The sequence below is a fragment of the Centroberyx gerrardi genome, chromosome 11, assembly GCF_048128805.1.
Source record: "Centroberyx gerrardi isolate f3 chromosome 11, fCenGer3.hap1.cur.20231027, whole genome shotgun sequence".
Taxonomy (NCBI): Eukaryota; Metazoa; Chordata; class Actinopteri; order Beryciformes; family Berycidae; genus Centroberyx; species Centroberyx gerrardi.
Window position 1 is genome coordinate 25,365,631 of NC_136007.1, and position 17,713 is coordinate 25,383,343.

General features: G+C 40.3%; 1 protein-coding gene across 1 annotated transcript in view; it reads left to right on the forward strand.

Moving 5' to 3' along the window:
- igsf9bb (immunoglobulin superfamily, member 9Bb) overlaps nt 1-17,713 on the forward strand; it is a 111,709-nt gene that overhangs the window by 57,974 nt on the left and 36,022 nt on the right. The window contains exons 5-7 of the mRNA XM_071924514.2: nt 878-995; nt 7,855-7,996; nt 15,351-15,496. Of these exons, the coding sequence (XP_071780615.2) occupies nt 878-995; nt 7,855-7,996; nt 15,351-15,496 (406 nt within the window). The remainder of the gene's footprint in view (nt 1-877; nt 996-7,854; nt 7,997-15,350; nt 15,497-17,713) is intronic.

A 17,713-nucleotide genomic window follows, 5' to 3' on the forward strand; every position in this document is an offset into this window, starting at 1 on the left:
TTTTAATCCAAAAATGAAATTGAGTCTTTGGTGAGAATCTTTTGAAAGCTGTCATTCATTCATTCATTCATTCATGCGAGCCTATGAGCGGGTGACAAGTGTGTATTTTTTAAGCATTTTTTTTTCCACTTGTGTGTTTATCTAAAGCTGCAACTGTCTAATCATGACATATCAGGGATTGGCAGAAAGAAATGGGTAAGAAATGACAGGGCGAAGTGCAGCATCTAAATTGGATTTGTCATTAGTGGCGATAGTGTGCATCGTAATTCATTACAGTAGTTCCAGTGTATGATGCGTAGAGCTCATCTTTCAAAGCCATCCACAATTTCCTGTCGTCCCATGGAAAAGAAACAGATATAAATCATTTTCAGTGCCAAGTTACGCGTTTGCCATATTTGGCTTAATGTGACATCTATTTATAGCGGATGGGCAGTTATTGATGCTGTGTGTACTGTAGAGTTATGCTTTGATCTTGTCAGTGTTCCCTCTGTTCTCTCAGGTTTTGAGTTGTTCCATCTTACATTGTTTAAGTGTGATATTAAGACATATTGTACATCTAAATCCATTGGAGATGTGTGTAAGTACCAACTTTGCAGGGTCCCACTGTACTTAGGGTTAACTCAATATTATTAAATGTACATTCTATTTGTTTTAGGATTCTAATCTGACTCAGAACTTCAATTCAAGTTCAAGCCTGTGTGTGATGCGGAAAAACATCCACCCTGCTCAAGCGACCATAAGCAAGGAATCTCTACCAGCTCCCAGGCTGCTGTTCTGTAACTGACCCCGACCTTTGACCTCCCTGGAAGGGGACAAGAGAGAAGGCAATTTCCCTCCAGGGATCAATAAACAGTTATCTTATTATGTGTGTGTGCAGGTGTCTGATGGGAGTTTGACGGTGCTGTCCATCACTCGGGAGGATCGCGGGGCGTACACCTGCCGAGCTTTCAGCCCCCAGGGAGAGGCCATTCACACCACACGGCTGCTAGTACAAGGTAGGCCCTGTGTGTGTGTGTGTGTGTGTTGGCATGTCTTTTGTGTCTGTTGCTGGGTTTTCATCCAAGCATTTTTATGTGAATTATGATGGACTGAATTAGAAAAGCTGAATGGAAACGGCAGATTTTGATAATATTGCAAATAATTTGTTACACTTGCTTGAGGTGAAAGCGTTTTTGTGATGTGATGAAGAGCGATGTCAAATAAATAATAATATAGCGACGTTTGCAGCCAAGTTTGTCTATATAATATCTATCCACCACGACCTCCCAGTAATGTCATACCTGCTTGTTTTCATCTTCAGACAGCATGAAATATGACCAACATTAACTGACACTAAAGAACAATTTTCCCAATACTAATTAATTCTTAAAGACTTAAAGACTGCTTGACAGTTCAGTGGAAAGCAGGGCTCTACATCTGTGGTGCCAGACAAGTGTATCACGTTAACAAGCCACAACATGTACAGTATATTATACTGCCACATATACACAGGTTGTACTAAAGAATAGCAACGTTTACAGGGTGCCACCAGCCCTGTAGGTAGGTATGAATGTGATATCAAAGTAAATCTGACTAGCCTCCATAATAAACCTGCCTTAGGAGTAGTGCTCTGACAGATAAAGAGATAATGTAGTGGAATGTTGCCTTTGCACCTAAATAGAAAATTAGATTTTGATTGTATTTTGATTTGATACATCATTCTACCGTGTTCTTTTTTTTATGTGACTTTGTATATTTACTTTACACATTATTTTATGTTGATGGTCTGCCACATTTATGTTTCTCATGATGCTGCTTTCTCGACTAGGCCTTCTTTGAAAAAGCAATTTTTAATCACAATGGGTTAAATAAAGGTTTGATAAATAAAAAGAAACTGGATCTGATGTAACTATTCCTTGTGCTATTAAACTAAGGTGAACAGGAGGTTTTGGCATCCCAGAGCCTCTCCCCCCTCTAAAGCCGCTCTCAGCACTGATCAGACCTGCACTTACCTACATTACACTTACACTAGAGAGAGCAGCAGCGAAAGAGAGAGCAGAAAAGATAGACAGAGCGGGAGCAAAGGAAGGAGAAAGAGAAAGATAGTTGTGAGATAGAGAGAGTGAGAGGAGGAGAGCGGGAGAGGGTGAGTGGTTTGGAAGAGAAGCAGTATATACGGAGTAGGAGAATAAGACTTAGTCCTTCCCATAATCAAGAAAGATGGAGTATATTTCGGGATGCGCTATTATCCAGCAAAAATGCTGCTTCAAACAAATCAATAAAGCACATAGCAAGCAACCAGACCTGTGCACCAGCAAGGACACAACACATCATGATCTATATTGTTCTGCACTGGCAACAGTAGCTATTTGAACCCTCGGCCAATGTGTTGTTATTTTTTGGTCTTTTTAATCAGAATGATAGCGCCTGTAATATACACTAAAGGTAGTAGAATTTAAAACTTGATGACTTTAGCGACCCCTTGAGTCCCTTTGTCGTAGCATTTTACGTTGCTGTTGCAAAGATGACTCGCCACTTGTTTGTGTATTTGTTTCCATGCGAACAAGTGGAACAATTCAAAATGAGTCCTCTTTCTGTTTTGGTTGAGGCTCTTCTGTCTTTGTGCCATAAGTCAGTCCTGCTCATTTCGTACCAAATCACATCCAGGGACAAATAGAATAAACACATACAGAGCAACACATAGAATTAACCAGTTCTTATGGTTTTTATGGTTTGACGGGCTAATTTTTCCACAGCCATTATACTATGCTATCAAAATTAATTTGAGAATGATATATTGAGGTAAATATTGTAAACATAGGGACTTTATATGTAATGTAATAGGAAAAAAGATATTAAAAGCAGGATTGTTAAATAAAAAGGTGAAATCTCTTCTTTATCCAGCAAAATGTCTTAAAGCAAAATACCTTCTTTACCCTTTGGTGTCATGCAATCACAACATTTGTGATAGTGTATGATTCAGCAATCTGTTTGGGACTGGGACTAGACTACACTGAAGTTAGCTTGGGGACTACCAACAACTGCATTTTACATCAGGAACATTTAAGACTAGATGGATCTTAACAATTGTATTCATACATTTGGGCAGTTTATTATTTATACAGGACCGCAGAGAAAAAAGAATCAGAGGATGGGGGAGCTTCTAGCCTCCAGCTCCAAATGAAATGTCAGCTACTGAAACTAAAGCGATCTATCTATATTAGTCCATGCTCCGCCACAAAATCAAAACACATTTAGCAAATTAATCATTTATTGTTGACGATGTGCTACATCATGCTTAAGCACATCGGTGCTCAAAGTCACTAGTCTTTTTCCAGAAATTGGAAGTAAACTCAGTGTCAAATGCTGTATCTGTGTAGCAACCTTTGATTTGATTTGCTTCAGCAGAGAGGATAAATGATAAAGCAGCAAAGGTGGCCTTCCAGGTCATCGACTTTAAAGACAGCTGTCCCAGATGAACACTTTTAGCTGAGTGGTCATGAGCTCATCTGAATGGAGGCAGTTGAGGCTCTCACAGTTTTATTGATTCTTGCCATTCTACTGGAAAGTCAACAAAGTAGTATACATTTATGTTATGTTATTATTTCTCTCTCCTTTAAAGAATAAAGTTTATGCATGCGTTTTTTTTTTGTTTATGTACATGAACTGCTAATAATATTAATGTATCTGCTTTATACCTGCAATAGAAAAGTCAAAGTGGAGCGAGCGGGCGAGCCTGCAAGTTAGCATTTGATTCAAAAACATATATTTTAGATTTGACAGCACAACTGACTGATGCAGATTTTGATGATCAGATTTGGATCCTGATAATTTTTCATTTGAGTATTTTCATTCAGCACAACACTGTCAATGGCTGACATTTTTCTTTGAGTTTCTGCTATTCTAAAAGAGAAGCACTCCCCCCTGCCTCAACAGCCACTATTGAATCTTCTGCTCAAAACTCAGTACAAGACTGTTTTTATTGGCTAGGTATGAATGTTTGTATACAAGCGTCCACTCCTCTGGCATTTTCCATTAATAAAAATCTGATTTTTGTCAGCTTGCCTTCATCAAATGAATATTAGATAAAGGAAGTTATGTGGTGCTTAGCAGTCGCTTTGATTGATCACGGCGCACACACTAACAGATTCACAGAGATCACATACTGTATTTCGTGTTGCCACTGTATAAAAGCCGAGGGCTGAGTCAGGCTGGTTGACCCATCATGTATAATTTACGAGGGAGACAGATTAATAGAGGCCTTCTTGGAAAGCCACTGAGCAGCAGATCAGCTAAGAGACAACAGCGCCAACAAATCTCTAGCACTCAGCTGGTTCCAGATAGGGAGAGCTGGCACACACACACAAACACACACACACACACACACACACACATACACTTATATGCATATGGTTGTTTGCATAAAAGCATACAGAAATAAACAAACATACAGGCACACACACACACACACACACAAACACAGTTGTCCTGCCCAGGCCTAGTCCTGGTTGTCCTGCTAATGGGGTTGGCAGATGGAAATGCTTTGCCTGTTAGAGGATCAGGCCCTGGGCTGCAGATCAGAACTAACATATGGGACTAGCAGTTTATAGTAGCAACACTGGCTCAACTAGTCTGTGTGTGTGTGTGCGTGTGTGTGTGTGTGTGTGTGCATGCATGTGTTCTTGTGGGTCTGTGCTTGTGTGAACCAAAGGGCTGAAGAAAAAAGGGAAACAGGGAAAATCCTCCTAAATTAAGATATTTTGTTGATGGGCATTTTAAGATTGGTTATATAAAGGATTAGGTTCCAGCATTTAGTAGTAAGGGTTATTATAGGTAAGGGAATTAATGTAACACAATGTCTTCACAAACATTAGGAATATAATTGTGTGTCTGTGCGTGGGTATATACTGTATATACTGTATATATGTTCAAGCATTCATTTGTGTGTACAAGTGTGTTTGATAGAGGGTTTGCAACCATGGGTGCAAATGAAACTATCGTATGACAGAGCTCACTAATGCAGTGGGAAGATCAAATATTCTTTTCTTCTTCCCTTAATAACCCTTGTTGGGATATTAAGCTGGTATACAAGTGGGTAAGTGTTGCCCAGCAATTCCTTACAGTGCTCCATAATGTTTACAATACAGTCATTCCAGTTGAATCACTTTGATAAATGATCATGCTGTTTGTTTGGTGCCACTTAAGCAAAATTAACAGCAGTGTGTGATGACGAGTCCAGAGACCCATCAGAGGAGATCAGCAAATTATTTTCTCTGTTGAAGCAAAACTTACTGTGATTAAAGAATAATGTTTCACTCATGGAAATCAGATGGGATCTGGTCTTATCATGTGTACCAAGACCATGACTGCACCTTTTACTGTGCCCTTATTTCAGTATATAGAGGTGACACTGTCCCACCTACCTTCTATGATGGGTCTCTGGACTTGTTACACCTCTTTTCCTGTTGTTTACAAAATCGGGATATTCACTCTGTAATTGGTTGAAATTTGATCCACTCATTAGAAAATCTTTTCCTCATGCATGTGATGCCTACATAGCTAGACATCTCAAAATGAGGTGTTCCACACACAATGGCCCAACCTTAGCAAGCAATACTTAGCTCTGGTATATCCTATTTGGGGGGTGTGCATAGCCACGCACACACACACACACACACACACACACACACACACACACACACACACACACACAAAGCGGTGTTCTCAGATAAATCCAACCACCTAGAGTGTGGTAAGTAGCTGGAAGCAGATGAAACATGAGAAGCTGCTTTTAGCTCCCAGACCAAACTCATTAGTTAGGCATTTTGATTTTGCGGTTAAGGTTATGATCATGGTTAGGGCTAGGAAATGACTGCAAATCAATGAGAATGTCTTTGCAAGTATAGCGATACAAATATGTGCTTCCGTGCAAAGAGGATGATCCATCTGGCACAGCAGGGTTCACTCAATAAAGTCCCATAATCCTTTGCTGAGTGCAAACTGAGTGCGATGCGGATGAGGTCTGTGACCGCACGGCATTCTATACAGAATGCTTTAAGAGTCTCCTCTGGCCCCTCCAGAGTGAATGTATTGTGTCTTAATCTCTGTGTGTCTCTGCAGTATGTGTACACACCCATAATGACTCCACACGACCTCTGCCCAGTAGGTTAACTAATTCCTGTTGTGTCTGCCGATGGATGTGACGTGGTCAGGTGGGAGGTGGGACATCAGTGGGATATCTTCCTCACTGTCGCACTGACCCATGCCCCTTGTGGACAGTCCAGTCATTTGTTTGAATTACTACAGGTCAACAAATTGTTTCCATGCTTCAGTCTGAGTACAAGAATCAGCGTTGCAGATATAATATAATTGCCATTCTATACACTTTTTGTGTTCTCCTGTTTATAGAATAAACTCTTGTCCTGTGATATTAGGCATAAAGAAGAACAAGATGAAACTATCTCCGACATTTTTGCATGCGGACTTGCATATCAAGGATTCGGTTAGTTTAGTGGATCACTTCAGCTCTAATGAGGTCCCAGACCACTTTTTTAAATCACATTTCCATCTGTCTTTAGAAATTAGCCTCTTCCTCAGTTTGCTATACAGCAGCAGCAGTAGCAGTTAATGTCAAACACTAGCTTATGAGCAAATTATTTCAGCATAATATTAATTCCCAAAATGTTATATTCAAAGGTTAAAAAGGTCTTGTACTTTATGCAGTGATGTAACAGCAAAATATTTACTGATCACTGGACTTTTCATTTTATCCATAAACTAGTTCCCCCGAAGAAACGCCACAAATAAACTGGGAGCACTTAGTGTTTGCACTACATAAATGAAAAAAACATCCAAGCAGACTCAAAAGTGAGGAGGACTGAGGAGGAGGTCCGAGTTTGGTTTGTTTCAGACAGGGCTGAGCTTGTTTTCTGCTCAGCCTTAGTTGCTAGTTCAGGCCGTTTGACTGTTATGACAGATGTAATATTGAGTTATGTTTTGTGCCTGATTAGAGATGCGTATGAAAGTTCCCATGTGAATCGTTGTTGCCCTGATTGAGCAGGTTAGTCTACTCTGAGGCTGGAGGTCTTTTTTTAAATATCCTGTAACAGCTCAAGCCATCAGTGTCACTCTCTGACTTATGTATCGGCATATTATTACTATATTTTGTGCTGTTTGTTTACTTGTATTTTTCTAGTTTTATTCATGTACATATGCACTTTTACTTTTTTCCAATTACTAATCTGTGTTGTGGGAGTGTGGAATGAATCAGTAGGACTCATTGGGATGGGTTCAGATTAAGTTGAGTGAGAAGTCTGTGTGTGAATGTGTGGGTGGTTTAAATTTAAACTGAAGAAGGTCAGCAGATTGAATATAATATACATTTTTTTTTTTTTCCACTACTTGTAGTTTCCCCACAGGAAAGTGGTTTTACTGATCCCAATTCTTTCTAAAGAGGTAAAGGCATAAGTTACGCAATTCCTATTATGACCTTATTACCATTTGAGGAGTTTTGAAGCACAGTCATGAGTGACATGCCAAAACAAACTTCCTCAATCCGAGACTATGAACCTGCTTGGTTTGCTTTTGTACTTTTGTATGGGGTTGGTTATCGTCAGTCTTTTACTTAGCTTTTGTCTGGGATTTTCTTTAGCCTTTATTGTCATGCACTTATGTGGTAAAATGAAAACAACTATTTGAAGGTTTACCTGATTGGCGGTTTTCTGCAAAGTATAACGTCCATATTTGGTTAGAGTTCTGCTCAGTCCTTGGTTGGTTAAATACATTTGACATCCATGCTGTCCTGCTGAGGCCAAGTGTCCCACTGAATATTAATTTATATGTTGTTCACTCCCCATCTCATGTGTTCCCCGCCAGGCCCTCCGTTCATCGTGTCACCGCCGGAGAACATTACAGTGAACATCTCGCAGGACGCCTTCTTCACCTGCCAGGCGGAGGCCTATCCTGGCAACCTGACCTACACCTGGTTCTGGGAGGAGGACAACGTCTTCTTCAAGAAGTAAAGTTATGATCGGGTTCATTATTGTCCGCCATATCACCTCACTTGTCTGTACTTACTGTTTGCCAGTGGCTGTCAGAGTCCTGCGTCGTGTTGTTGTTTATGTAGCACATATTCACTTGGCATTGGTTATGCTAGCAAAATTTGATGATATAATCTTTATTTAAACACGCAACTTAATTACGAAAAAATCTTTCTCTCAGTGATGACCTGGCAAAAGTCCCCATATGTCGTACATGGGGGAATAGAAACAAAAACACATGGAGCGCTGAACATACACAGACTTGATAAGAGGATAAAAACAGCACAGGCCATAAATAATGAAAGAACAGCAGTTGAGGGAAAACATATAACAAGAAGATAATAAGTATATTTTAAACTGCATTCTGCATTCTAAGATTTTTTTACTGGTTCAAGTCAAATCCACTTGTCTCGACATGTAAAATATCTACCATGCAGGGAATAAAACGCATATCAAGAGACAGGTTAAGTAACACTTTACAGTAGCCTTCTTCCAGTGTATTAACCTGTGTATTAACCCATTCGAATGGTCTGTTGTCAGACTGTTTTAAGCACATTATGTATTAGGGAGATTTCATCAAGTACCTACACAGTAATATTGTTTACTTACATACATAGGTCAGTACACCGGTTACATTGGCCATTGTAAAGTGTTTCCAATGGTTACAAAAGAAATCACTGCAAAGACAAGCACATGGCATCCTGAGCAAAAAACAACTAAAATATAAAGCTATTCATGGACAGTGGTGGGTTTTTAATATTACTATTGGGTACAAAAGTACCCAATTTTATTAAGTGAAAGTTTTCTGAAAGAGTGTCTGTAACCTTAAACCCGTTAATAGAGATAATTATTCTTCTGTTTCAAAAATGTAATTGAAGTTCATTGAGCAGGTCTTGGTCTCTGGTTGTGATAATGCCGTAATTCCCTCTATCAAGGAGTACAGGGACCCAGTCTTTTTCTACGTTTCATCTGCCTCCATTATGGTCTTTGTATATTCTACTTTGCACGTATTTCTCCTCCTGTTAATACAGGTGTGTATATGTATGCTTTCCAATGGCTGTCTGACAATCCACTGTGGAGAGTATTTGATAACGTGTGTGTGTATGTGTGTGGACTGTGTGTGTGTTTGTGTACACATGCTTGTGCTTATGTCTTGTCTACTATGTAGAAAAAAGATTGTGCTTGAACACTCTGAGCAGACCTATGCTAAAATAGTGCAATATGATTTTTATGACTTTCGGCTGAAACACCATGTTCTTAACTTTAAAATAGATCAACTTTGTCTTTAATGGAAACAGCATGACACTCAATCTTGTGCTATGGATTTTCAGAAAGGTCTGTCAGTACACACATCTACCTCCATCACCCCCGGCCATGGCATTTCCACTGTTTATGGTTGGAAGCTGTTGGGACAAAGACAATGCACTTGTCCTTTCCGCTTACCCCCAGAGTGCCCCATAGCCACAAAAGTTTGCAGATGAGTTGAGTTTATAATGCACTTTCACAATGCATCACATTACATCAATGTCTGCTTCAATGCAATGTTTTTGACGCAGAAAGAGTAGGCAGGGATGTACTGAACCCACATGCAGATGTGCAATATACTATAGATTGAACAAAGGGTATCTTTATTCGTTTTACTAGTATTGTCATTGTATGGCAGTGAAAATACTATTAAATTATGACTTGTGGTAAGAATAGACAATGGTCTTCACAGCATATGAGCTCATATGAACAGAAAAATTAATTCCAAAATGAGAAATCCACCATTTGAAAAATGGGACCGCTGCTCTGACAAGATATATATACAATATTTCAAGACATTTACTTACAAAATGCTAACATTATACATTATATAATAATCTATCTAATCTATACTTTTGCTATACTATATTAAACAATAAACAGCAAGCAAGATTTTTCCCCAGAATTAATAAACAATATAGTTAATAAGGAATAATAATAAGGAAACCCTTCACATGAAATGCTAAAAATCTAGTTCCCGTCCCTTAATATTAATAACTTAGCCAGTACAGGTTTCTTCAAAGTGTATCTGCTCGCAGTGTTTCTGCCCCTCACGTGAAATTCTGATTTGAGTTGCTCTCCATTGTTGTTTAGTCCGTTTTACAGCTGTCCTTATTTCTTAATTACAGCTGTCATTATTTCTCTGACATATTGGATACAGAGGAAAAAAATGTCCTAGAAAAGATGAGTTATTTGAGGACCTGATTTGTGGTCTTTGTTACTAAGATCACCTCAAAAGAGGAACTTGCATTTTTCTGAACAGTAAAGTAAAGATTCATCTGCAGCAGACAATCAGATATTGCAGGCTGATATTTTTATGGCTTCTTGGGGAAATCCCCAAATAGGACAAACATGGAGTTTCAAGGGTAGGCCCCCCGTGAATAGCCCCGGTCCTTTCAGTTTGAAGAGACATCCAGAAATAAAAAGGACCTGGCGCCAACCCAGCCTGGAAGACTGGCTACTGCTGCTGCTGCTGCTGTGAGACTGTTTCTTTCCGGTGGCAAAAGCTGCTGTGTTGGCTGGGAAGCCTGTTTCATCACCTGGAGTACCATCAGGATGACCAGGCAGATGTCTACTCCTGCTGCTCTTGGTGAACCTGCCGCTGTCTTATACCCTGCTGTTTCTGCTGGGCCGTTCACTGGGAGACCAACTGTCTCTTTGACTGCCTCTGTCAACCGGCAGTTATCTTATATGAAGCTGGATTGGTCATTGCTCCTCAACATTTCTTGATGTACACCGGGAATGCACCTGAGGCCTGCCCAGAGTTTCTGGGTATTGGGAGCTCTATAGTCCAGGATCAATCAATCAAGCAATCAATCAACCAGTCAGACAGTTTTTATTTATGTAGTGAAAGTACAGAGATTAAAAAAAAGCTTGAATCAATTATGCCATAATAGCAAGGGTATAAAAACAGTTATACATCAACGCCAAAAAAGCTCAAAAAGGTGAAGAGAAAGATATGATAAAACAAGAATATGTCCACAGACTCTGCTGCAGATTCCTGGAGTTGAGTAATTCATTCTTAATGCTTATTTCTCTCTGTGAATGGAGGTGGTGGATACAAAGAGCCAATGTCCTGCACTAGTGAATCAGATTCAGCGTACTACTATGCACATTGTGATTGCCTGTGTAAGCACAAATGACACAAGACCCAAGCAATCAGCGATGCTTTCAAATTGTATTTCAAGTTGCTCACAGAGACAGTTGATCAGCTTGGCAATCGATGTGTTCTCCCTTGAGCCAGTTTGATCCATGGCCACAGCTTTGAGCTCTTAAGTCACAGCCTGGGCCAATGGTTTGTGAACTTTTCTATTGCTTAAAGCATCTACAAAATATAACTTTGATGTTCATGTGTTATGACTGAAGACTAATGTCTTTTAAAAGGGATGGCTGTTTCACAAAACATATCCTCTGTAAGGGACCCTGCTAGAACGGCGAGGAAATTGGCTTCATCAGAGATGATGTAATGTCTCCTCTCTCAGTTCTCCCTCCCTCCTCTCTCACAACTGATATAGACCACCTCTGCACACTCACAATCTGATTTGGAACTGGCAACGGAGGGAGAAGAGCGAGGGAATGCAAAATGTCTGTTGCCTTGACTACTGCAAGTGGCCGGTCACCAGTCAGCAGAGGCAAATCTCAGGGCTGACTCAAAGCTTATCCCATCTCTCACTCTCCAAATAAAACACATATGTAGGAAGTAGAAAAGGAGAGATGCACCATCTTGTACTTGGAACAATTAGGTTTCTCCACAAACTATAAGCAAAACTATATAAAAGCTGTAAAAAACGTGGGACTCGCAGCACTCCACAACAAAACCTGACCTAGTGCACCCTTCTTTTTTAATATTATAAGGCTTAATAAACATGTTTTGAAACAGCGAATTAATTGTCAACATATATATCTTAAAATATAAGCTTTAATATACATTTGCTATCCACTTTTTTAGGTACACCTCCCCGTTTATGCAAACAACTTGCCTCTCCAGACAGTGAGTCACTTTTAAATAAAATGAATGAATGAAAACCTTTATTGCCCAAAGGAGAAGTTGCTTTGCACAGTGAACATAAAAAACAAAACACAAAACAAGCATACAATGAAAACGTCAGACAAAAAACAATAAACATCAAAAATATAAAGAGCATCATCTAGTCTGTACAGTACAAGTGCAAGAAATTGTCAATTTCAGTCAGTGCTGTCAAAATCTCTGTTGTGAGCTGAATGCTGCGTGGGACAAAGGAGGTAATGCCTCTTTTTGTCCACATCCTGTGCCTGTTGTGCCTGAAGGTAAAACTACATATTCAGAGTATAGAGGGTGTGAGGGATCTGCTATGATCTTATGAGCTAGTTTTATGGTGTACCAGTCAGTCATGTTGGCAATACTGCACACTGGTGCCCCAGTTATCTTGCCCCCAAGACTGACAACTCTGTCCAGTTTGTGCACAGACAGTGCACCCCCCGACATGATGATCATGAACCTAACTTTGCTGTTGGAATTCCAGGTCATCTTGCTATCAGTAATAGTGCCCAGGTTCTTGTACTCCTGCACAATTTCGATGGTTGTGTCATTCAATACTACACGGAACAAAGAGGTGTAACTTCTAAAATCAATAATCATTTCTGTAGTTTTCTTTGTGTTTAAAATCTGTGTGTTACTTGAGCACCAGTTATAAAAGTGGTTAATCTCGGTTCTGTAACTACTAACTGGTCTTATCATCAGTTAAAAGGCTGCATCATCTGCAAATTTAATCATTGTACAGTTATCCTGGTGACTAACACAATCATTAGTGTATAAGTAAACAGCAGAGGAGAAAGGACACACCCTTGTGGCACAAACCCTGTGCCCTGGAAAGTTTTGCTTTTCAATGAATTACCAGAATTTTGCTCTGTCTGCATTGTCTTTCACTGAATTTGACTGTATCTTGACTATTAAGAAATCACATTTTTAAAGGGCATCATAGGATAGTCTTCACTACACAAAGACATTCCAGCACTACATTTTAGATAGCACTTACGAAGGAAACATTACCAATCTCTTGCCTTTAGATCACATAGTTAGGCTTCAGTACTGAAGTGATCAGATTATGCATCCATGTATCAGAACTCTGTATAATAAGGAAATATAATATAATATATAATTGTAATGGGCAGGGAGTTTTTGTTCCAAAACAGAGTACGGTCCGAAAAGTGAGTTTTGAAAGCCAGAAATCTCTGAGTCTTTGGTATTGACCAACAGCCCTATAAACCTCCTGCAGATATATTATGGTCATTTTGTGCTATGGGGCAGTAAAGTAAAATCATCCCCCTCAAGAGCAGGGAGGAATCTTAAGTCTTCCTCTGATGCCTATAGACCTACCTCTTCTTGTCATGCTGCTGTGAATCATGAATCAAGTTGTGTACATAACTTCATTTATATGACAGACAGACTTACATATCCACTGGGCTATGAGCAAAAAAGAGCAATGAGCAGAAAATCTGGCACTGACAAAATATACTGTGGTGGCGTTCACAGAGGTCCTGCATCATGCATTAATTATGCATCTATCCATCTATCTTATTCTCTCCCAAATGTAGCCAAGTGGAACTGAAGGCATACAATATTGTAACACAAAAATACTCTCAAGTAAATGACTGTCAGGCTATGCCTTGTGCCTTCTGATCACTGACAAGATGGATAGAAGTAATTCTAATAATGATATAAGAAGAACTTTTGAAACAATTTTTAAATTCTTGCCACAGTGCAACTATATTCAGTGCATGCAGTACTAAGAGGGACTTATACAACAACTACGCTTGTATCCTATTGTTTAATTGTGGGAATTTCCTTGTTACATGAAAAGTATTTAAACTGCAAAGTAGTTGCTATAGAATGTTTTGAAATGTGTATGTATGAAGTTAACGACATTTCCGTATTCTAAACTAGGGCTGAAACGATTCCTCGAGAAACTCGAGTAACTCGATTACTAAAAATCATCGATACAAATTCTTTGCATCGAAGCTTCGTTTAATCCGTATAACTATATACACACTCAGTGTTTCGCACGGATGATTATTACTGTTGCACAACGCGCTGGAGAAAGAGAGAGAAAATAGCAAGGGGCGAAGAGAAGAGACAGGCCAGAGAAAACGACAGAAAGTGTCCAAAGTTTCGGATCCAGTGTTGCCAACTTGGCGACTTTGTCGCTAGACTTAGCGACTTTTCAGACCCCCCTGGCGACTTTATTTCTCAAAAGCGACTAGCGACAAATCTGCCGACTTTTTCTGACCATGGGAAGCAATGTTAATGTGTTGAATCCCAAAGCATTTGGCAATAAATTGGTTCGGCTGATGCCGGTTTTCTCTACTTGCTTGTCTAATCCAGAGGGGTCTGACGGTCACAGCGCTTCCCACACAGCGTAGCTCCTCCCTCCGCTGAGAGCAGGGACTGTAGGATAGGGTCCACTTGTAATTGCTACCGGCGTACGCCGATACTGCCCGGGTGGGCGGAGTCAGCACTTAATATTAAAACGGGATGAGATGAAGGCTAGTAAAGAATGCACGTTAATTATGGCTATATGTAATGGCTAGTTAAGAACGTAAATCAATATGGTGGCTAGTTATGATGTCCCTAAGTTAGCTAAGTTTTGCTCAAGAAAATAACCACAGAAAATAAAATGCTGCAGTCAATTTGTGAAAGCCTGAGCTTCATTCATGTTATTATTATGATAGTCACACACACATACACCCCCCCCCCCCCCACACACACACACACACACACACACACACCTACTCCCCTCACAGTGATGCATAAAATACCCCAGAAAGCAAAATATCAGGTGGTGTAAGTAGCAATTGGAGCCTAAAATGCACCAGTCCAATACAGCAGGTATATTCAGTTTAGTTTGATTGCAGTGAGTAGGGTCAGCAGGTGTAGGGCAACCCTTCAACATAGTAAATAAATGTACATTAGCCAGTCTTATGAACTTGTATGATATTTAGGCCTAGTAATAAATATCAATAATAATAATTATTTCACCTCGTTTTCAGTAAATCACAGTGTCGTATGGACAGCTTCGTGCGGACAGCTTTTCTCTTTTGTATATTTACTATTGCTCTTTAATAAAGCAAAAGTATTTCTTATCCGATTACTCGATTAATCGATGGAATAATCGGTAGAATACTCGATTACTAAAATAATCGATAGCTGCAGCCCTATTCTAAACACTAAATTCTTCCAAATGACATCCATCCACAAGAGGCCAGATTGCACACACCCATTTAACTCATCTAGATTTCAACACTAACTTCCCCTTTTCTTTACTTCCACAGTGACCTAAAGCGCAGAGTCAGTATTCTCATCGACGGCTCCCTCATCATTGCCCAAGTCAAGCCTGAGGATGCTGGGAAATACACTTGCGGCCCTAGCAACAGCCTCGGCCGGCCACCGACTGCCTCTGCCTACCTGACAGTGCAATGTGAGTGTCCTCCTGTCCCTACATGCAAACCTGAGCTCAACTGATATGAGTTTAGCCTAGCAATGTTGGAAACGGAAATCTTACATGTAGATGACTGTACCAAATTGGCAGTGTAGTATCTGATGTAACTATCCCTTGTGCCAAATCTTGCCCATGCATAAATCTTGTTGGGTGTTTGGGGAAAGTGGGAGAGTGAATGTTTGTCATTTGGGTTACCAAGTGGGTATCAGTCATCATGGATGATTTGTCTAATTAGGCGCATGAAAACTCCAAGAAGCTCAACAGTAAATTTGGGGGTCCCAAAACCAATTCTACTACTTCTCAGCTCTGCACTCACCTTCACTACAATTAGACTACTATCATAACAGATAATTCTGACAACATCATGAATCTCACCGTTAATCAATTTCTGGGACAGCTGACTCTGCTGGCTTGAAATGGCCTGTTAAGCTGTTCAGAAACCACATCAGTCAAAGACTAAAGGGACCGTTTAGCTTTCTGGCAGGAAAAAACCCCCTTCGCTGTTGGGAAACCTCACAGTATTAGCGAACAGAGCAGATTTCCAAACTTTGAACCCCAGCTGGTATCTCTTCTCTTCAGCCAGAGCTACCCGCTGCTCTTTCAGCAGGTAGACTCGCCTTTATAATGTGACATAAGCCCTGAGAACAAATCTCTTTCTGCCCGAGTAACCTGATAGTAGATGTTGCTAAAAATCCATGACACCCAACTTCCACAGACTGCAGACTGGCTTTCCAGCCTTACTGCTCAGCCTCGGCGGCTCGTTAAATGTATCTTTTTCTCAGCTTCTTCCTTTCCTATGGCTCGCCCACCCCATCTTCTCATGGCACAATACGTTCTACAAAGTAGGCTGACTGCTGAGAGCCGGACACAGCGCCAAGTCAGGCTGGTGTTAACAATCTCTGGTGGGACTGAAAGGTATTTTGGTTTCTCTGAGAATACATTTCTCATTTGCATCCTGCCTCAGCGGCGGGATATGGCTCAGCTCTCAACACAGAGGACAAGTGTGGCCTTCCTCTAGCCAGTGGTTAAGGTTTTGGGGTGACAGCAGCACATTATATGTTGTTCTGATGATGAAGACACCTGGATAGCCCTCATACTCCACAGAGCTTTTCAGATAATCTTTCTTTTTACACTAAACTGCTCTGACACTCTCTTACTGCTTCCTCCCCCTGCCCCAATACAAATGTCCATTTATTTGAAGGTGTTGCTTTTCCATTGTGATTTGTTTGTGCCAAGGCCAAGGCCTCCCAGCTCTGTAGCATTTGCTCTACAGTATCCCTGTGTCCAAGTGCCAAGTGTGCTTGGGGTTCTTTACTGTCCAGCTGTTATACAAGGTGCTGCAGTTTTTACTGTTGTGTCTTTAGACTTAGTTGGTGTCAAAACAAAGCATTATTATATATAGATTTCTTGATGTAGGCTCTCTCATCTACATAAAGCAGCATCGCAATACCAAACTTGTGGTGAAAACCCCTCAAATTTGACTTACTTACAAATTACAAGTAATGCTTTTGAATTGGTAATGAATGTTTCTGTACTGATGTTAAGTGAGGAGCCTAAACCAAAACTGAGCAGTTGGTATAGTTTTGTCTGTAGCAGGAGTGTCTTGTACCAACAGATCTTTGCCTGTCTTTCTATCTAAATCATATCTGATATAGTCTTAGAGCTGCATTTACAGAAACTGTCTTATTTAGGTGGAAAGAAATACACTCAGTGTATCCTCTGCACTGTGGAATTGATTTGGACACTATACCAGTCTCCAAGCTAACTCTGCTCCACCTTTCAGCCAAACAGCTACCATACACTAATCCCATCCAAACACCCATTTGCTTTCTCAAATATGCGTGCATATGTTTGTCTCCCTCTCTCTCTCTCTCTCTCTGTCTCTCTCTCTCATTTGTACTCATTTATGTATATATATTCATACGCACACCAACACATCTCTATCTCTATCTCTCTCTCCATTTGTCTTCATCGCGGGTTACCACCTCCTCCCATAAAACAGTCCGCTAACTCCAAATGGAACTCAGTTCATCAATCACTCCCAGCTAACCTCCAAATACAGCAAACCGGTTTATGATTTTGGCACTTTTGAATAGCAGAAAGAGAGGGAGAGAGGATGAGCTTTGAGATTTTAGCCCCGTCGATTGGTGACCGGCCGCTGGCAGTAGTCAAGGCAACAGACATTTTGCATTCCCT